This window comes from Leptonychotes weddellii, chromosome 9 (assembly GCF_054177405.1).
Source record: "Leptonychotes weddellii isolate Sample4059 chromosome 9, ASM5417740v2, whole genome shotgun sequence".
NCBI lineage: Eukaryota > Metazoa > Chordata > Mammalia > Carnivora > Phocidae > Leptonychotes > Leptonychotes weddellii.
The window spans coordinates 39,279,389-39,301,868 of NC_138377.1; the positions used below are offsets into that span (position 1 = coordinate 39,279,389).

The 22,480-nt window shown below is 35.3% G+C and overlaps 1 protein-coding gene across 4 annotated transcripts in view; it reads right to left on the reverse strand.

Moving 5' to 3' along the window:
* Positions 1-604: 604 nt before the first annotated feature.
* Positions 605-22,480, reverse strand: part of KTN1 (kinectin 1) — a 111,614-nt gene continuing 89,738 nt past the window's right edge. For 2 of the 4 annotated variants that reach the window (XM_081830476.1, XM_081830474.1), the window contains 11 exons: positions 19,198-19,287; positions 14,297-14,377; positions 13,424-13,513; positions 13,202-13,294; positions 12,153-12,224; positions 11,834-11,917; positions 11,591-11,674; positions 9,104-9,187; positions 7,346-7,438; positions 6,374-6,494; positions 605-1,085 (listed from right to left, as the gene is read on the reverse strand). In XM_081830476.1, the coding sequence (XP_081686602.1) occupies positions 1,081-1,085; positions 6,374-6,494; positions 7,346-7,438; positions 9,104-9,187; positions 11,591-11,674; positions 11,834-11,917; positions 12,153-12,224; positions 13,202-13,294; positions 13,424-13,513; positions 14,297-14,377; positions 19,198-19,287 (897 nt within the window). In that variant the 3' untranslated portion in view covers positions 605-1,080. The remainder of the gene's footprint in view (positions 1,086-6,373; positions 6,495-7,345; positions 7,439-9,103; positions 9,188-11,590; positions 11,675-11,833; positions 11,918-12,152; positions 12,225-13,201; positions 13,295-13,423; positions 13,514-14,296; positions 14,378-19,197; positions 19,288-22,480) is intronic. The other 2 variants (XM_081830477.1, XM_081830475.1) reach the window with 1 other exon arrangement.

Sequence of the window (22,480 nt, forward strand, 5' to 3'; positions counted from 1 at the left end):
AGAGACTATGGACTATGGGAAACAAACTGAGGGTTCTAGAGGGGAGGGGGGTGGGGGGATGGGTTAGCCTGGTGATGGGTATTAAGGAGGGCACGTATGGAATGGAGCACTGGGTGTTATACGCAAACAATGAATCATGGAACACTACATCAAAAACTAATGATGTAATGTATGGTGATTAACATAACATAGTAAAATAAAATTAAAAAAATAAAAATAAAATAAAATGAAGAAAAAAACTTTCTTCAACAAAAAATAACATGTGCAAACTGTGTAACACAGTGCCTGACAAGGACACTAAAAAGTCCCCTATCATTGGTTATGAACAGTAAGTGTAAAAGCAGAGCTCTTCCACCTGAAGCTGGAGCAGTGGGTCTGAATGCTAAATTCTTGCCTCCTCCTTTCTGTGGTGCACAGCACTGCTGGACAAAGTTCACACCACACGGAGCCACGCAGAAGACCCAGAACTCCCCTTACAGAAGTCGTATGAGCAACAATACCTATCTTATCTTGTCCAAGAGTTGCAATTAATAACTGTGTTCTAAATTATGTTGCTCTGTATGGCTAATGAGATCTGTTAAAGCACAATGAAAATTAGAGCAAGTTTGAATAATAAGCATCCCTTTATTTGCTGACGCCATTACAAAAAACGGATTACATTAGCAACAAAAAAGTGTTTTCTTGAAGTCAGAGGCAGTTACTCCCCAAAATGTTAAGTAAAACAGTGTACAACATCAGTATTAAAATGTTAAATTTTATATTGTCTTTACCACTTTTGATCTTCTGAACAATTTTATTGAGCAAAATAAGATAAAAGATTACATGTTTATTTTATCTTCAGGAATGTAAAGGTCTAATTATTCAAACAGTTTTTATTATAAAACTAAACTCTGAAGGTGTCTACAGAGTTGGCTTTTTTTTTCTCTTTAAATCAGTAGTCTAACAAGGATTAGAAAAGACAAAACTCTGTTCAGTGTTTCTGACAAAGTAGAAAGGGTGAAAACATAAATAAGGCTTTAATTTGGCAAAATATAATACAATGCCTTCTGTTATCCTTGAATGAACAGTTTGCCAGTTACTTCACTCTGTAAAAGATCAGAAAGAAAGAAATTCATTTTAAAACAAGAAACAAAAGGCAATCAGAAGACATTTGTCAAACACCAAAAATACATATTCTATTTGATCTAGCATGGCTCTTTCAACTAGGATCAAGGCAATTATACTAATGGTAATCAAAAACGAGAGAAATCATAGGATTCAGAAGCTTTTGAGGTGGATTTAAAAATATGAGTGAAAACCTCAAACCAAACAGAATAATGTGAGGATTTAAAAATACTATTAGAAAATATAAGAGAACATTGGGAATCCATTTTTATTAGTTCTTCTCAAGAAAATATAAAGCTAATAAAGTGGGTAGCACTGAAGTTTACAACTCTCCCCCATGAACAAAGTTTCAGACAGAAATTTTCTGAGGTCATGGGAAGCTTTCCAAGTCAGATAAAATGACTATAAGAAATTAAACTTCAAAAGTCATTAGAGAGACTAAAAAGACTTAACCAAATGCAACATATAAATTCTGACTGGATCCTGGTTTGCGAAAAATAGCTAAAAAATACTTGCGGTATACCTGGGGAACTTGAACACGGGTTTAATAATGGATAATTTTATGTAACTACTGGTTTTGTTTAGATGTGATAGTGGTTCTATGGATTTGTAAGAGAATGCTTTTGTTCTTCAGAGATTCATTCCCAAGTGCTTAAGGATAAAATGTCATATCTGAAAGTCACTTTCAAACGGTTTGACATTAACCAAATACGTATATACATGGAAAGAGATGAAGCAGGTGAAGGATGTGCGAGTGTTGCACTATTCTTTCAACTTTTCTTTATGTGTGAACTTTTTCAAAATAAAAAGTCAAGGGGAAAAGAATGAGAAAGTGAAAAAGCAAAGTTATCACTGGCTATCGTGTTCTCTAATTAAGAACAAGACTAACAGTGGATCAGAAAGTGTACACAGCCCACTGGTACAGGACGCTATTGAGTGCTATGTAAACACACCACCGAAAATGAAAGCCTGAGCTACGTGATAGCCAAGTGTAAAGTGTAGAAATAAAAGCTAGTTTTTATCTGGAACACTAATCCTTATACTTCAATACCACTATAAAAGAACATCCTTCTTTCAGAAACGAGAGACAACAACATCGTAAAAAAATCTATTGGTCACGTGGAATAGGGGAGCAAATACATACAAAACACATACACAAAACTTCACCTCAATTTTTTCTGGATAACATTAAGAGCCTCTCCAACTCACTACTGACAAAATACCAACTTTAGGACAAAGTCAGAATTGAAAACACAAACTATAAGAGGCTGGCAACAAAGGATTAGACAGAATGAGGAGAAAAAAAAAGCAGCAAGAAAAAGAGGTCAGGGCACAGAATGCCTGAATTAGAGAAGAAAAGTACTGATTAAGAGGGTATGCATTGGGCAAAGACCACCACAATTTAAATCCCAGCTCACCCAGTTACTAGTTGCATGACCTTGGGCAAACTATAGAACCTCTGTGGGTCTGTTGTAAAATGGAATAAAAAAACAAATAATACCACCTACCTACCCAATGCCCTGGGTTGTTGTGAAGATTAAGCAAATGACCACAAGTCAGAAGCCTGCTCAAGCTTAGCAGGATACTCATAAGTGCTGTTAAAATAAATCTCTTCCCTCCATAGGATTCCATAAACTGGTTCCAAGGGAAGAGAACCTGAGTGTTATGGTCTGAATGTTTGTGCCCACCCCCCAATTCATATACTGAAATTCTAACCCCCCAATGTAATGGCATTTGGAAGTGGGGCCTTTGAAAGACCCCACCATCATGAATGGGACTAGTGTCCTTCTAAAAGGGACCCCAGAGAGCTCCCTTGCCCCTTCTGCCATGCACGGACTGTCAGAAATAAATGTTATTTAAGCCACCCAGTCTATGGCATTTTTGTTATAGCAGCCCAAACAGACTGGAGTAATGAAATCTTCTGATATGGTCAGACATACAGTTTGAAAACTTAGAAGACAAGCAAATATGAAAGAAACATAAGGAAAAATAGATATGTGGGAACAAAAAAAAGCATACTATCAAGTACTAGTGTTGTTAGTCCAAAGCTTAAAAAAAAAGAAAAAAGTATCTTAATTCATACAAAGGAAGGGAAGAGGTGACAATCTTCTTTTTTTGGGGTGGAGGGATAGGAAATAGGAAGACTTCCAAAAGAAAAGAAAGGTTAAGGTCTTACAAATTAAGGATATAAGATCAATACACATACCCCTACAGCTCAGAGAAATGCTAAGTAATGAATATTAGGATTTAGAACACTAAATAACTGCATATCATCATCCCATTTTTGCCTTTTAAAAACTGTTTTTCCCTTATCAAATATGTATAGCATTATTTTAAACAATTCATATGTACTTGTGGTATATACTAAAAAGAAGTTTCCTGACATCAGATATTAGCCTATTACCTACATTTCGATGATTAAACAAGCTATATTTTCAATTTAATCATTAGGCAGTAGTAGGTTTTTTTTGTTTTTTGTTTTTCTCATCCAATACAGTACTAGTTTTAAAAGAATTCACAAGAGGAGTGCCTGGTTGACTCAGGTGGTTGAATGTCAGACTCTTGAATTCAGCTCAGGTCGTGATCTCAGGGTTGTGAGATGGAGCCCTGTGTCAGGTTCTGCACTGGGCATTGAGCCTGCTTAAGATTCTTGCTCTCCCTCCCCCTCTGTCCCTTCCCACCACCCCACCCCCCTAAAAGGAAGTAAATAAATAAATGAATAATTCACAAGAGGGAGAATATATCGAGCAAAAATGATGGCTGAAGTTCAAAACTGGGTAATAAACATTTAAAGGGTACAAAGCAGACTGTGGGGGCGCCTGGGTGGCTCAGTTGGTTAAGCGACTGCCTTCGGCTCAGGTCATGATCCCGGAGTCCCTGGATCAAGTCCCACATCGGGCTCCCTGCTCAGAGGGGAGTCTGCTTCTCCTTCTGACCCTCTCCTCTCATGCTCTCTCTCAAATAAATAAATAAAATCTTAAAAAAAAAAAAAAAAGGGCGCCTGGGTGGCTCAGTTGGTTAAGCGACTGCCTTCGGCTCAGGTCATGATCCTGGAGTCCCGGGATCGAGTCCCCCATCGGGCTCCCTGCTCGGCAGGGAGTCTGCTTCTCCCTCTCCCACTCCCCGTTTGTGTTCCCTCTCTCGCTGTGTCTTTCTCTGTCAAATAAATAAATAAAATCTTTAAGAAAAAAAAACAAAGAAGGCTGTGGGAACCAAGGAATCTGCAGGGAGGGGTTACCACTGCCAATGCTGGGTAGAACCTATAGAAGGAAGAATTCTCAAGCGCCTAGCAGACCCTGTCTTCATACAATCCATTCTATCCAACCCATTCTGCCCTTCACATTGCACTGCTGATGCTCAACCACCTTTTCACCTGCCAAACTTGGACTTACATTCATTAGCTGACCAAAGAGTTATCACTTAGGGGAGCTGCCTGCCAAACAACAGTTCAGTTTTAGCTGTGTTGCCAGGATATACATATTTAACAAGTTGCTACAATTTCATAAATCAGGAAGAAAAAATCTGAAAAATAAAAGTGTTATACTGCCAACAATCAGTATAAGTCTCAAATTTAATAGGAAAATGACCAATATGGAAATAGGTTCCTAAGACTTAATATAAGCATACCACGTGTTTGGGAAGAAAAAGAAATATTAAAGAACACCTCTGAGATGCTGGAGAGATAATACCGACAAGGTTGAAAGGCACAGGGTAATAAGTAATCTTACAATTTTTTAGGCTCTCAGAAATGAAGCCCTTTTCTTATCACACCAAGGCCTATGGACTGACTTCAGCCTATTTAGCATATTTCATAACTACTTTCAGTCTCTTATATTGGAAATTTATACTTTCTTATACTTTCCGTATCAGGAAATCACTAATGACCTCAGCAAAAAAGTTTTCATTGGAATGGCATTCTAGAGTACATGGAGCTGTTAATAGCAATTAAAGAAGTAGATATTATGAGAATAGTTTCTTATTTTAAGAATCTCTGTTAAACAGTGATGTAAAAAAAATTAAGGTGGGCGGTGCCTGGGTGGCTCAGTCATTAAGCGTCTGCCTTCAGCTCAGGTCATGATCCCAGGGTCCTGGGATCGAGCCCCGCATCAGGCTCTCTGCTCATCGGGAAGCCTGCTTCTCCCTCTTCCATTCCCCACCCCCACCCCCGCTTGTGTTCCCTCTCTCGCTATCTCTGTCAAAATAAATAAAATCTTTAAAAAAAAAAAAATTAAGGTGGTAACCTGAAGGAAGGTTAAAATAAGACATTAGAGCAGGTTTTCAAGACTGAACAGAAGGAGCATGTGCAGGGAAGAGAATAAGGCTGAAGACATGGGAAAGAGAGTTACCAGTGACGCAGGAAGCAGATTATTTTCTAATTTAGAGAAGGGAAGTAATGTGGCAGAAGTTTAACTATAGGCAATGGAGAGGTTAGCTTACCAAGGATAAAAGATTAAGGTATAATTATTTTTGCGGACAGGTTAAAAGAATGAGCTGGGTTTATCTACGAAATCTTGTGGAGCTAACTGACCTGAATAGCATTTTAAAGGAGAGTTTATGCTAAGGCAGACCAGATGACAATCATTCTATAAAAGTGAGACAGAATGCCCCTATAACCAAAATGTGGTGATCCATCCAACTTTTCCAGGACACCTAATATATCTGGAGGGCAATAAAATTTCATAATATGGTTTGGTTAATGATAAACAGGTTTATTTATCTTCAATTAAGACTCACTTTAGGAGTTAAAAAATGGGATTTCTTTGATTACCTTATAAGCAGACTTAAGTAAAAACTCAGTTTCCAATTTAAAGAAATTGTGATGACTTGATTTTCAATTCAGCATCTACTATCAGTAAAAATATTAGTCACTTTATTTTACCAAGTCATTAAGAAAAAAAAAAAAAAAAAATCACACAGACACTTTACCAGAACTAAGATCAGGATCAACTAAAGAAGTAGTTGCCCATATTATGCAACAAAACCTAGGTAAACAAGTCATAAGAGAGTCTGTTTTTTAAGAAGATCAAAGGAGGCAAAAACAAAAGGTTTTCCCCCCTCCAAGCTGCAAGACCAAAATATGGAAGAAATGGAAATAAAACTCCAAGAAAGCTAAAGCTGTCATCTGCAGGTGTTGAGAGAAAGAAAGAGGGACTACTTCCAGGAAGGCAACGGGAGCTCCCGTAGTCCTGGTAAACCCCCACTACAAATACACTCACACACACTCTGTCAACTAGCCATAAACAGACAACAGTACTTCAGTTATTCTTACCTAATACCTGGTAGTGTTCTTTCTCCTTTGTGAGCTGTTGGTTTACTGCCTGAAGCAACTGCTGTAACTGGGTGACAGTCTGATTTAGACTTACAGACATTGTCTCCTTCTCCGAAGACTCCTAAAAAGAAGAGGAAAGTGATTAAAAAAACTCCAAACATAAGGAAAAGGCATTTGCAACCTAAAACAGAAAATATTTTATTGTTTTAAATACAAACATGAAAAATCTTGAAAATGACATAAAAATTAACAAAAACCACATACAGAAACAGTGTTTACTATCTAGTGATGCAAATTAGGTTGCACCAAAGAAAGCTATGTTATGTCACTAGGCCAACAAAGGCAAAAATCTAGAGCCTGTTTAGTAGTTGTAAATCCATTTCTCCTTTCAGAAAAAAAAATCTGCCAGACACCAAAGGACAGCACATTTATAACAGTAAAAGTAAGCTCACATATATTGAGCCCTAAATGCTAGGCAGCACTGTTTTAAGTGTTACGCACTATTCTAAGTGTTTTAGATAGTAACGCATTTCATTTATTCCCGTCAACAATCCTCACAGGATTGGTACTATTATCATTGCCTTTCACAGATGGGGCAACCAAAGCACACAGAGGCTAAGGAAAGTTGTCCAAAGTCACACAGCTACTAAGTAGCAGAGTCAGGATTCAAGCACAGGCAATCTAACCAAGTCCACATTCTTCAGCAGTATACCATAATACTTCCAACACAAACATTACAATTAATGTACTATCTTACAAGCTCAAGTGAAAACAAACATTAATAAAAACAGTGCATTTCAGAGATAAAATATCTGGAAGAAAAGATGACCTTCAGTAAGAATGCAACATAACTGATGGAAGTACATTACAAAGGCGTTTTTTTTAGTCAGAAACAGATCTAGCACATTTTTATTCTTCATGTAATTTACAAGGTAATTAGCCTGGAGATCTGGGGTAAAAGAAAATACATACCATTTCTGGGGAAACATCACTATTCTCAATAACAGTAGTGTCTCCAGCAGCTTTTACTATTTTTGACTGGATAAGATCCAGTGACTTTTGAGCCTGTAAGGAAAAGCAACATGGTAGCCTCTAAATACTACAATGGAGTATTATGAGAAAAAAAAAAAGTGATTTTCTTAACATATTTTTTACAAGATTAAAGCTCATCTCAAAATACAATGGAAAGCCAATCTATTCAGTTTTTTCCTCCAAAATTAAAAGTTTCCTCCTTGACCAGATTATAGAAACATATGCTGTTTTAAAAAGTTCAAACAACAGAGAAAAATGTATAAAGAAATTAAAAGAAGAAATAGCCAGAGTTGATATTTAGGTTAACATTAGTCTAGATCATGCATCAGCCAAATCTGGCCACAGCCTGTTTTTGTATAGCTCACAAGCTAAGAGTGGTTTTTACATTTTTAAAGGGTTGTGTTAAACATACAAAGAAGGGTATGTGAGAGAGACCATATATGTCCCACAAATCCTAAATAGTGGCTTTGCTCTGACCCTCTTGTCCAGATCCCTCCTGTATACATATAAGTGCTAACAAAAAATTTGGGCAGAAAATTTCATATAAATGGGCTTTTAACATACCTGCTATTTTATACGTGCTTGTTTTACGAAGTATTTTGTTAACTTTTTATATCAATAATTATTTATGTACATTTCTAATCAAGTGTTGCACAGTATTTCTGGTCTACAGATAAGGGGCAGTCACTGTCTTCTACTGTTGTATTAGCAATCATAAATAACACGGCACATCCATATCTTTGAGCACCTGTTTAATATCCTTAATACCTGAAACACGAAACTGCTAGGCTAAAAATGCATGTTTTATATTGTGATCAAGAGGTCAAAAATTAAAATCACCTATATCAAAGTAAGTCAGATTGCTCATCCTTGACAATGTATCATGAACCTACTTCTGAAACAAACATCCTGAGTTCACATTTTATCTACTGGTAACAGTAACGCCAAAATAATTTGAAGCAATTCTGGACTCCTACACTTATTTTTTCATCATGCTAAATGTACTCTTAATGGATTCCTAGACTTTTACGTAACAATTAGAAGCTGTATCATACAAAACAAAAATATTTCTTCCAACTTTTAAAAAAGTGACATATTTGTTTTGCTAATGACTCCCACAAACCACAATCATAGCTCTAAAGCAGCTTTGATAAGCATGTGACTTGCACTATTAAAACTATCTAACAACAGAATTACAAATAACTTGCCATCCTAATGTAGAGAGTAAGAAATGTAATCTTAAAAACCCCCTATTTATAGATGAGATTAAGAAAGTGTATTTCCACAAAGAAATAAATGAAAGGTTTTTCTGAAACATCAGAGGTCTACACATTTTGAATCTATAAAAATCAAAAGAAACATACTTTGTAAGCAACTACATAAGAAAATCCCAACAAAACAATACATGGATGTAACCAAATTTTTAAAAAAGAGTACCTTCAATTGCATTTAAAACTTAATCTATACTTTATAAAGCAATTACTTATATAAATGTATTGAAATAATGAAGCAAATTAAGAACAATCGAAAAACAAGCCAAAAAGTTTAGTTCCAAAAATGCAACTGTAAAACAGTTTAAATTTATAAACACGTTAATATGCAAAAAAACCAAATCCAGAATTAGCAGTATGTTTACTTAAGATTCAAGGCACAACATAGCATGATGATATGGCATCTTCAAGACAAGCAGTGTCTTACCTTATGCAAGTCACCAGCTACCTTCTGTCTTTCACTTTGTTCAGTTCTAAGCTTTGTGAGTGTTTCATTTAACTGTGTCTTTAACTGTAAAAATAAAGGAATACCACAATTAACTTAATTTGCATCCTTCTTTGATTGTGCTGAGACCTCTAGAAGAATGAATGAGAAAGAATGGGATTGCTAACAGTTATTATGCACAGTGGATTAGCCAATATGCTGCACCAGATGTATAGAAAAGCTAAGCAGTGGAGGTTCCCATCTGGAAAGCTAAATATAAGAAAAGCTACAGAAACAAACTAGGGTGCAGAGGAGAAAACTGTAAATGTAAAAATAAAACCATCACATTCCAGTAAAGTGCCTTTTAAAAGTATTACTATTCATAAAGTACTTCATCCATATTTAAATTAAATTAAAAGGCAAGTAGCCAGAAATTTTACTCATTAATTTTTTAAGGCCTCTGACCTATACAGTTAAGAGTCAATTGTGTAATATTTTAAAAGACATTGAATGGAAGATTACAAATCCAGTAAAATGAAAACTTCAAAAATTTAAATGTTGATCATCCTTTAAAACATCACTAAAGAGATCAGTGCAAGACCATAAGGGCCTAATTATACAATATGCGATGTCTTTTTTTTTTTTTTTTTTATCATGTTTTGTTGAGGCAATGTCTTAAGATAACAATTCTCAAGAACCAATTTGTCCAAACAGTTATAAAGTTCTATAAACTCTAGTGCCAATATATAATGCCTCTTCTCATGATAAATGCTCCAATTAAATATGAATGAGGGAAACGGACTACACTGACAATAACTTTATTAAATTCATCAAGTTAATTGATTTTGCCTCACACCAACAGGCATACCATCCCAAACAGTTTCTGGAGATCCAAAAGGGAGAAATATAAGATACTAACCTTTCAAACTGGAGAAGGAATTAGTGAGGGACATTCCATTTGGAAATTTTATTTGGAGAACTCTCTAAATACCCAAATGCTTCAGTTTTTGCTCTTTCACTTAACTCTATTTAGTACATCAGATAATTATTCCTTTGACCCCCAAACATACAATGTATGTATAAGCAAACAAAATTATTTTATCTTAAAATGTGGCAACAGTTATCCTGAGCAAACAAGCAGAAAGACTAAAATAAAGATTACAAATTCAAGGCAAAAATAAGAAACAAGTACCATTTAAAATGGCCCCTTAACAGAAGTAAAGAGGCAAAAATACAAAGAGAACATTAGGCTGAAGTCAACCATAATCCTATGGGTTTGATGCTACTGCTGGGGTCAGCTTTGACCAAGCACCAAAGTTAAAAGTAATATCTCCAACAAACGGAGTTAAAAATGACTTTTTAAAAACACATTACAGGGTGAGGTTTATAGCTTGTAGCTATGGCCTAATCACAGTCCTGATGTGTGCAATATATAAGCAAGCATATGTATAAAACTAGTCACACCTTGCAGTGGCAATGATTCAATTAAATAAAATGAAGATAAGTAAAACCAAAATTTTATTTCAAAAATAAAGAGGGGGGGCTCTATGTGTACTTTTCAAAGAGCCCTCATTCCCATAAATCATTGCCATAATACAGAAGACCAACCACAAATGAATGAGTTAAGAAGTTTTCTTTCTTAGTACACACAGCAGTACTAAGAAAGTTCCAAACTAGGCAGGGTTAACTTGGGGTAAGGAGAAAACTAACTACAATCTTCCTAGAGTTTATTCAGATACTTTCAATTTAGTCATGTGTTGTAACAATTTTTCAGTCATAGAAAGACAAAATGATTGTTTAAAACATACAATGAGCTAGTCATATTTATCTAACAGCTAAGCTTGCCAGAAGGAGTGTAAATTTCCAGAAATTTTAAGAATGGGAATACAGGGTACTCTATGTCATTATAAGGCATTTAGCTAACCTTAGTTATCGTTAAGTTTTAGAATTACTATGCTCTAAATGTTATGCTGATGAGAATTTCACAAGCTTTTTGTTATCTATAATCTATAGAAAGACCAGTTAAATTAAGAAGCTGGAATGAATTATTGCCCTTGAATGAAGAATACGTATCTTCAACCTTCAATCATCTCCTTCCAGGTTAGAAAATAAGAGGTCCAGTTAACTATCATAACTCTGAGAAGAGAATCTTCACAATTTAGGCTATCTTTATCTATTTGTTTCACTTCTTTATTCACTAAAAATAATACTGCCCAAGGAATTAGGTTTTATAAAGCATGAATTTCTTTCTGGAAAAGAGTTGCAAGCCAAACATGCCATTGTTAGGAGCTAAGAAAAGAGGGATCATCTTAGGAGTCAAGAAAAGAAAGATCATCTTAGGAGTCATCAGAATACGAAGATTATCTTAAACTTACAAAAATGCCAAGCTAAAGATGTTAGCAAGGAGAAAAAGTTTGGATGGTTTCTCCACATGTCAACACAAGTGTTTTCAGAGCCTACTTGATACCCAGTGGAGAACAAGCTTCTTACCAAATTTAGCTCTTCATTCTGTCTTACTGCTTCAGAATATGAATCATCAAGTTTTTTCTGCAATTCAGTCAACAGATCTTTCAGCTGCAATGAAGTTTAGAGTTTAAGATTGATCTCCTTATGATATCCCATGTTTTGTACGCTACTTGGAGGCTCTGCCATAAACAACTTACACTGAAATATTTTATCATTACTATAAACTTAAATTAAACTGAGAAGCAAAGTCAAAAAAATTCTAAGTACCTCTCTGACTTCTGTAACATAGGTAGATCGTTCAATTTCTGCCTTCTCTAGTTCCATTTCCAAATGCTCTCGTTCTCTTCTCAGCTAGCAATGCAACAAAGAAAAGTTAAATTTAAGAATTCCTTTCATGATGCTCCCCCACAATGGAAAGTTATTACACTTACAAATATAACACAGTATCATCTCAAACACTACCCAAGATATTCTTAAAAGCGTAACAACTACATCATTAAAGAAATCTTAAAACACAGATCTTAAGACAACGCTTAATGCTAAAAATGAGTCCACAGGTTGTAAGTCAAGCGATGAAATAACATACATTTTCAATGTCTTTATTTTCTCTTCTTAATCGCTCTAGCTCTTGTTCTGAAGATGTGAATGACAACTGCATCTGAAATGTGAAACAATTATATGACCAAGTAAATCAAGAATACAGAGCTTCTATCTTGTAGAATTTTAATCAGACTCTTCAGAGGTTTTGAAATGCATTTCATTTTAAAGCCACACTGAGTTTCAAAAGACCCTGAAAATGAAAGCAAGACATTTAACTTGATTTAAATTGTCGTCAAAACCTATCCCATTGGCATGATATTATATTAAGGCCCAGCTAGAAGTGCTTATTTTTTTTTTCTTAACAACCAACTAGTAACTGGCTATCTTTAATCCCCAAATGCATTAACATAGAATACCACCAGCAATGCTAAATTCTGCACAGGTTGGCCCAGGAAAACAAGTGAGCAACAGAGGACACTCTTTACTTTCCCTTTATTGTAATATATTTTTATTAAAGTATAATTGGCATATCATATCCTGTTAGTTTTAGGCGTACATTATAGTGATTCCATACTTTCATACATTACAAAATGATCCCCACAGTAAGTCTAGTTACCATTTGTCACCATACAAAGATGACTACCACACAGATGACACTCTTTACCACAGCCAAGTAAATGGGAGAAAAATTAGGACTGCCCAAGAACATTCAGATCACATGAACAGAAGGACTCATTAACTTTTTCTTGAATACTATATCATGGGTCACATATCAACATTGCAAAGCTTGCTCTGAACCCCAAATTCTTTGCCTTATTTTATCGCACAGTAGTTCTACAACTTCCAAAGCATTTTACATTCTAGATCACTACCTTAAATCACACCCTAAACTACTGATTCTCAAACTTGGGTGGGCATTAGAATCAGTTGTGGAAGCTCTTTAAAACACAGACTGCTGTCCCCAGAGTTTCAGATTCAGAAAATCTTGGGTGGGGCCCAAGAACGAGCATTTCTAACAAGTTTCCAGGTTCCTGATGCTGCTGGATCCAGGGCCCACACTCTTGAGAACTACTTGCTCTATGCTTTTTTAGATACCTGTTTAATAGTCTTCTGTGATTCATCAACTTTAACTTTCCATTTATTTTCTTCTTGTTCCACACTTCTCTGTAGCTTCTGTAAAATTCCTTCCTACGGGCAAAAGTATAGTTGTTTTGAAAAATTCATGTTCTAATGACAAGATAAACTATTTAAGCCACTAAGGAATAAGTTAATAATTTAAAAATAAAACCAAAATATAGATTAAAAATCATTTCCTACTGTTTCTGCTAGGACGGATTTATATTTTTCACACTCGAGCTGTAACAATGTGTGCATTTCATCAGCTTCTTTCAACTTGTGCTCTAGAACCTACAAAGAATGAAATAAAGAAAAATTCTCTAGTTTTACCAGTTTTGTGTGCTTCAAATTTGTTGCAATATTTAATAGTATGACAAATGGTTTCTAACTGTTTTATAGTAAGACACTACATTTCAACCTTCTTAAGCAGCAATCAAGTTCAATAACCTTTTTGATCATTCAGTCTTTACTAATAAAACTTCCTGAGTCTGATTACTACAAAATATATTACACAATTTATAATAGGCTTATCACTCTTTAGCAGGATGGTAAAATCAAAGCAGAACCACACGTGAAGTCAAGTCACAACACCTATGCTACTCACATATGGAAAAGAGGATTTTATTCATGCCACTTGAGATACAAAAAAATCTTCGAAATTTTAGCAAAGATAAAAACACATCTAGATTCTGAACACTCTTAATGAGGTATTTGGGGATGCTTTAGCAAACCAGTCAGTTTCTACCTACCTACCTCAACTGATCTTTACTTTTTAAACCCAGGCTAAAAAGAGAGTAAGAGATAGTTAAATATACAGTTTTAGAAATGATTACGATACAGAGTTAAAGAAACAGCAAACATTAGCTTTGTATACTTATCAAATGCAATGAAGACTTGTAGCATTTCTATCAAAATTTATACAAAATGAAATCACCTTCTTACACTTTCTCAAAAGGTCATTATTATTCTATTCATAATATGTACTTTATCTTTCCAAGCTCTTAAAGACAATTCTGATTTACTTCTTTCTTCCATGTCTGGTTACAACACAGATACTTCATTTCTTGAACTAACCTTAACGTCCTCTGAACCTGAAGTTTCAGCCACACATTCTTTTGCCTTCTTTTCAAATCCATGCAACCATTCACTATAACTCTGTAAAAAAGAAAAGTCAAAATAACCAATCTCCAAAAATATCTAAATGAAATAGGTAAAACATTTGAAACCACCAAATTAGAGGACTATGAAAAAAGCCTACAGACAAACACCACCTTTCTGGAAATTTCAAAGAACATAACTGCTGCATAAATTGTACCTACCCCAGCCTTGAAAATAAACATTGAAAATATACCTCTGTATTACCACCAAAATCACATCTTATTTACCTTGACCAAGGATATCTGCAATTGAACTCTGGACTTATATACAGAGATCTGGGCTCACTTAATTCCAGCCTCTACCACTTACTAGTGCCAGGACGAGTACATTCAATCTTTAAAACAGAGAAAACTGAAAATAAATTACTTTCAAAACTTTACTCAGGTAAACCATTTCTCAAAAACTAAGTATTCTGGGGCGCCTGGGTGGCTCAGTTGGTTAAGCAACTGCCTTCGGCTCAGGTCATGATCCTGGAGTCCCAGGATCGAGTCCCGCATCGGGCTCCCTGCTCGACAGGAGGTCTGCTGGTCTCCCTCTGATCCTCCCCCTCTCATGCTCTCTGTCTCCCATTCTCTCTCTCAGATAAATAAATAAAAAATCTTAAAAAAAAAACAAAAAACTAAGTATTCTGAGTTCATAAACTAATAAAGTTCAAATGAAAATACTTTATTCAGAGGATTTCAAACACTATGAAGGTGTTCCAGGGATTCTGAAAATACTTCGAAATAAATACATATAATGAAGTGTTTTTAAAATCGTAATGAGAAGTGGTAAGAATATATAAACATTTACTTATTTAAAACCAACAAAGGGGCACCTGGGTGGCTCAGTTAAGCAGCTGCCTTTGGCTCAGGTCATGATCCCGGGGTCCTGGGATTGAGCCCCACGTCAGGCTCTCTGCTTGGCAGGGAGTCTGCTTCTCCCTCTCCTCACCCCTACCCCTGCTCATGCTCTCTCTTGCTATCTCTCTCAAATAAATAAAATCTTAATAAATAAATAAATAAAACCAACAAAAACTATTTGTGCTGACAGGTTAGCTGATGCAAACACAAGGCATACATATATATATTTTGGTTTTAGTCATTCTAGATTTTAGAATAAATTATGCTACATTTTTGATGCTCCTTGTCCAAATTTTAAACTCTGATAAGAGTATTTGTTAGATACTTAAAAGAGAATAAGAGGAAATTTGATTTAAACCCCTTGGTTTAGTTTACTCCAAGAAAAAAGAACACATGAAATTTCTATTAACTGCTCAAACTTAAAGCTTTAAGTATATGGCTGAATCAGGATTCTCTATACTCCATCAAGTAAGAATAAAAAATAAATACAGCTGGATGCTGAGATCACCCCAAAGTACAAGACCCCATAGTACCAAGTGGTCAAAAAAGCCTATTTTTTTAAATTAATTAATTTATTTTTGAGAGACTGAGAGAGCCAGTGAGAGAGCCAGTGAGCGAGCAAGCACGTGGGGTGTAGGGAGCAGAGGAAGAGATTCTTAAGCAGACTCCACACTCAGTGCAGAGCCCAATGCAGTGCTTGTTCTCACGTCCCTGAGATCCTGACTGAGCCAAAACCAAGAGTCAGACACCTAACGACTGCACCACCCAGGCACCCCAAAAAATTACATTCTCACATTATAAATTTGATCCAAGACTAAACGTATACCATTAAAATTCTACTTAGCTTCAAATACTGGAATTCAATAAAAGTTAAAAGTCAGCTGAAAAGATGATTTAATTGCTTAAAGTTTGGAAACATTCCTCTAGGTCATATAGTTTAGATCTCTCCTATACTGATTTGCTTAGCAGAAAAGCAAAAGAAAACAGTAAAAAGATTTTACTTCATGTGTAAAATTTCTTTTATATCTACTGACTATATTAACTTAAAAACAAACTTAACATTGTTTTTTTTTTTTAAGATTTTATTTATTTATTTGAGAGAGACAGAGAGAATGAGAGAGAGAGCATGAGGGGGGGAGGGCCAGAGGGAGAAGCAGACTCCCCGCCGAGCAGGGAGCCTGATGTGGGACTCAATCCCGGGACTCCAGAATCATGACCTGAGCCGAAGGCAGTCGCTTAACCAACTGAGCCACCGAGGCGCCCAAACAAACTTAACATTGTTTTATCATGGTAAATTAAATAGATTATCCTATTCTTCACATTTTCAAAAATCTAAAAATGTTCACTTTAGTAGAGTTAATATACTTCTCAAATAACAGACTACCTGCAGAAATATTCAACTTTTAACAAGTGGATGAAAAAAAGCCAAATATCATCAGCCAAGTCTTATGGTGATTTATAAATATTTATAGTGCCAAAAACTATATGGCTGTTGAGGGTAATATTGCCGTTAAGAATGAGTCTATTACATTAAGAAGAATTTTTCATGCTGGTGATTTTACACAATTTTTTTTTCTTTTTTTATACATTTATTTGACAGAGAGAGAGGGAACACAAGCAGGGGGAGTGGGAGAGGGAGAAGCAGCAGGGAGCCCGATGTAGGGCTCGATCCCAGGGTCCTGAGCCAAAGGCAAACGCTTAACAACTGAGCCACCCAGGTGCCCAGATTTTACACAATCTGTAAAGAATAGATATTATAATCACTAACTCTCTCGGCTCAATACTGCCAAATAAATAAATCCCCCAATTTTATTTCCATTAATAAAATTATAAAGTAGGAATAAAGAAATAAAAACAGGTCATGGCCACAAAAGAAAAAATATGAAATAAGTAGCAACCCCTTTTTCTAGGCTTCATGTAAGACCAGCACTAGAACTTACAGTGTATCATTAAGTCTGTCCAGTACAAGTTGTCTCATCAGTTGAACCCACAGAGGTAGACATTTACTATAGTGATCAAACCTGAATGTATCCGCAACAGTTACAAAGGAAACTAAAGAATTGTTGCTTCTTGTACAAGTTAAATGTAGACTGTATGTAGATACAATCTGAGAGCAACAGCTAAACTCAGACTACACATAAAACAGACTATTAAATTTACTTATACCACACACCTAGCACCCATAGAAAGAATGGCCGAGAGCTCCTTGGAGAAACAGCTGATTCTAAGTTTGGAGCAGAAAATGTAAATGATAAATCAAAAACATCTTGTTATACCACAAAGCAAAGAAGCTGTGAGAGTTTAGCAGTGCTGTGTCAAAAAGGATTTGATAGCCAGCCTAAATAAGTTCCAATGGGCCAAAGAAAGAAAAGCAGACATTTATAGACCTCATGATAGAAGTGCACAACACCGCCATGAAGAAGTCTTGCCCCACTCCATCCTACCTCTAAAGTACTGAACCTGAATCTCATCAGGCCTCTACTGACTACCAATTTATGGGATATAAAAGGTACAGAGAACACACTGACACTACAGGGATGCAGTTAGTTAAATCCAGACTGGGAAATTTCTTATGAAACCATTAGGTTTAAAAAAAAAAAGGGGGGGGGGAGGCTGGGTGGCACAGTTGGTTAAGCATCTGACTTGATTTCAACTCAGGTCATGTCATCAGGGTCATGAGACTGAGCATCACATTGGGCTCTGCGCTGGGTATGGAGCCTGTTTAAATTCATTCTCTCCCTCTCCAAAAAAAAAAAAAAGGGGGAGAGGGGGATGTTGCTGACATACAGGAGGGATCCACGGAATCAAAAGGATCTAAGAGACCGCTTAAACCAATCACATACTGACCTTACTTAGGTCCTGATAACAACAAACTATAGTATGTGGTTATTTCATTAAAACTGAAAATTTATATGACAAAAGGGAGAAATGCATTGACAAAATGTATGAAATTAAGGATTTTTAATGTAATTTTTAAAGGAATCCTTATCTTTTAGAAATACATACTAAAATACGGATGAAATGCTCTGATGTTTGACTTCCTTCAAAATAATCTAGGAAGTGGTAAAACAAGACTGTGTACTGCAGGCTCATTATACTATTCTCTCTACTTCTGAGTGTTTATACAATTTACCATTAAAATAAAATTTTAAAGAAAGACCCTACAACACCATTTTAGCAAACTACATGCACTCTCACTGGCTTTCTCTGCTCTCAAATATTCACTGTAGTAATTCTCTGAATCAAAGCAACTTTTCTCTCTCACTTAACCCGAAGTAAAGCAAGCTGTTCTGTATTATCTTCAAGGCTTTCCTTAAAGAAGTTAACAGGTGACCAAAATCTTGAGCTTTGAAATGAAAGAAGCCTGGTTCAAAGTATTAAACACATTTAATTAAAAAATGAAGTGTTCCTAAAACTAGATGCAATCATTTAAAATTAAGCTCTATTTGGGGCGCCTGGGTGGCTCAGTCAGTTAAGTGTCCAACTCTTGACCTCGGCTCAGGTCTTGATCTCACCATCACTGAGTTTGATCCCCATGTTGGGCTCCATCCCCAGGGTGGAGCCCACTTAAAAATAAATATATAAATACATGAAATTAAAATAACAAAATTATGCTGTTTTGAATAAAGCTATTAAAAACATAACTGGCCTATTAAACATTAATATTTCTTTCCCAAATGTTTACAATCCTCTAAATAATTTTATATTTATATTATGTAAATTGTTATGTAAATATAAATATATTTATATTATGTAAAATTTATAGCATACAACAAAAGTATCAGTTGAATAAACAGAAATGAGTTTTGCACCAGGTTATTTATCTTACCTACTCAAAAGCACCCCATATTAACAACAGAAAAGATTAAGGAATAGATGTACTTCTAAACCAAGTGTAGAATGCAAATGCTGCTTATTCACAACTTCCTTAAGTAACGGTAAAGAGGACTTGTTTAGAGAAATAATCAATCTTACCAAATTCGGAGGAACAGACACCTTTGGAAATAATTTTTTGAGAACTTCTTTAGCTTCTAATTCAATTGCTTCCACATGCTGTTGTCTTTCCTAAAGCAGAAGATGAACCAAGTCAAACTTAAAAGATTACAGAATTAAAAAAAAAAGTCTTTTAAGCTCTAAGGGAGGAAAAAGTCACAGTACTTTAAAAATTCATCTTAATACTGACAAAAGCTAAAAATTTATTTTGAAAATGTTAAAATGCTTCCATAAGAAAAAATCTGCAAAATCTCTAAAGCATCCTAAATAACGTCTCAAGTTAAACCAAGGTAGTATCTGATAATACGGACATTTTCCTTGCTGTTAGAAATCAAGTGATTTGCCCTTCTAGGAACAATGCAAAAAACAAACAAGAACAAAAAAATTAAAAATACACCTCCTAAGCTAAAACTTAAACTACATGCAAAAAAAAAAATCTACCTGGGCAACGTAACTGAGGCTTACTGGCTGGCAAATCTCTCTCTATAAAAAAAAAATGCATCACTGAGGGACTGTAACACCATGGGATTAAAATGGCAACTTTCACATTTCCAGCTTCAAGGTCAAGTGACATTACAAAGAAAAAAAAAAAAGGCCATCAAAATTTGATGGGTGGTACATATGAGAAAAACAGGAAAGAAAGAGGAAAAACTGATGGCAATTAATTCCCCAATACCAAGCATCAAGACGACTAATTCTGACACAGGGACTCTTGTCAGCTGTAAATTTAAAGGTATTACAAATGCATGTCTAAATTTGGTGATTTTAAAACCAACTATAATGGATATCAATTATTAACTCAAAATCATGGTTTGTCAAAATTAGGGCAATGACTTGATCACACGCAAAATAAAAATCTAATAGTCCAACTACCTCTACAAAATTAAAAAAAAACGACACCCAAAAAATGCACATCTAAACCAAGCCAAGAAAAAAACACTTGTGAAGTTCAACAGGTGACAAGGCAAGCGAGCTAGCAACATCTCAACCTTATCTTTCCCGCACCATTTAAATGTGACCTTTGAAATCCATTACTGATTTAAGATGCATACACATCAATTTAGAAAATCTAAACATGAAAATCTAAAATTACCCAATAAAAAGCTAGAGATTAATCACATTCTGAACACACACAAAAAACTTAACTTTATTCAAGATTAGTGGCAGTATTTTACTAGATGTTTTAATGGAGTGTTTTCAGTGATTCAATAAAGTCCACTATTTTTCAGAAATACACCTAACTAAATAAGATACATTCATTCAAGGAAAATGATTTACTGCTAATTCAGAATTAATTCACAATTAAGAGGTCATTTTTATCATCTGACCATAGAAGTGGTAGAACAATCACTAAAGAAAAACAGGGAGAGAGCACTGTGCAACGAAGTTTTTTGGAAAACTTTCCAAGGGAAAAAGAATCTAAGTAAAAGAAATGTGCCTAATTTATAACAAGAGGCAGAAAAATGAGAAGTTAATTTTGATTTGTACTAATTTTGCTAAAAAGTTTCCATCTAGTTTGGTAGTTTGGTTGTGGATCGCACTTTCCATTCCACTTTAATACCTGGGAAAGATCTAATATTAAAAATTGCTATTTTTATCTAAGTGTAATATTTATGAAGTATCTTTCATGTGAACCTATCATTTATAGTAGCTCCTCAAGAGTACTTACTACTTTAAAGATAATCTTGAAAAAGCAGTGTATCATCCTCTCTTACATTTTAGATAAAGTTACTGTTACTTATTTCTATCATCTAAAACACTAAAGGAGTTCTACATAGTTCTTTTTCCTCCCTGCATAACTTATGGTTCTGAGTCTATCAACATCACTTTACCCCTAGCCTATCTGAAAACAGTCTAAATTCCATTAAAATAGAGAAAGACTATACATTCTATTCTCTCTACATCATTAGCTATGCAAGAAGCCACCAGGCACTTGGTGTTGAGTTTTGAAATAAGGGTTAATTTTTATACTCATCGCCAAGCATATGATGAAACATGGATAAATTCTAGTTCTCTTTTGGAAACAATTTGCAAGAATGCCTAGAACAGTTGCCTATAATTTCTTGCCGGAATGGCATGATATTAAGTAAGGGATTCGCATTTAATGCAGTCTCGTGAACAAAATAAAAGCTACAAAGGCAGGTGTTAACAGTGAAAAATAAGGTAACAGAAACAACCAGAAACTACACCAGAACCCCTCTGCTAACAGAACTGACGGCAACCACTCACAATAAAACAATAATGTCCTACCTACCTGGCCTCACTTATTCTTTTCCCTGGCCTAGATTTCTCTAGTCCCCAGTATCTGCCACCTGTCTCAAATTTGGGTTTTAGCGAAAATTAAGGCAGGTGAATAGGTACAGAAGTAAATACAAATCTATTACACTAGAGGAAAAATAATGACAATCATTTATTTGATTAAAAAAACCTTACAGAGGGGCGCCTGGGTGGCTCAGTCGGTTAAGCATCTGCCTTCGGCTCAGGTCATGATCCCAGGGTCCTGGGATCGAGTCCCGCATCGGGCTCCCTGCTCAGTGGGGAGCCTGCTTCTCCCTCTCCCTGTACCTGCCTCTCTGCCTACTTGTACTCTCTCTCTCTGTCAAATAAATAAATAAAAATCTTCATTAAAAAAATAAAAAAAATTAAAAAACCTTACAGAAACTATTCTACTTAAAAAAAAAAAAAGTCCTTCAAATGTCATTAAGACCTACATTTAAAATTCAACAGATTACTGTGGTCCAAAAAATACTTACAGAATGCTCAACTAAATCACATAATTAACTTTATTAACCCATCTACAAAATTCAATACTCCTGTTCACATTTATTCTTGGTAGAAATTTTCAAAATGCTTGACTGAACCAGCACATTCATTTGTCTCCATCTTTAAAAACAACTCTTCTCAATTATAAGTCATTAGAGTCTTCGAACCCATGGAACAACTTGAACTCATGGAGAATATCTTTTATTGTTTTGAAGACAGAGGGAGCTATATATATGTTTCAGGAGTACTTTACATACTCAATACTCAGGTCAAGAGAATTATCCCTTCTATTAATATTCCATACTAAACATAACACATGCCTCATTACTGTCTAGCCACTTCAAAACCTAAAGTTTAATTTTTACTCCACCTCTTCTAAGGAAGCACCCAGAATTGATCCCTTCCCTTCCCTGTACTTAACACTTTGATCATTTTCTACCTTGTGTGAGTCATCTTGGTGTGCCCCAAAGAACCTAGGGGAGTTCGTGTACATCTATGTATT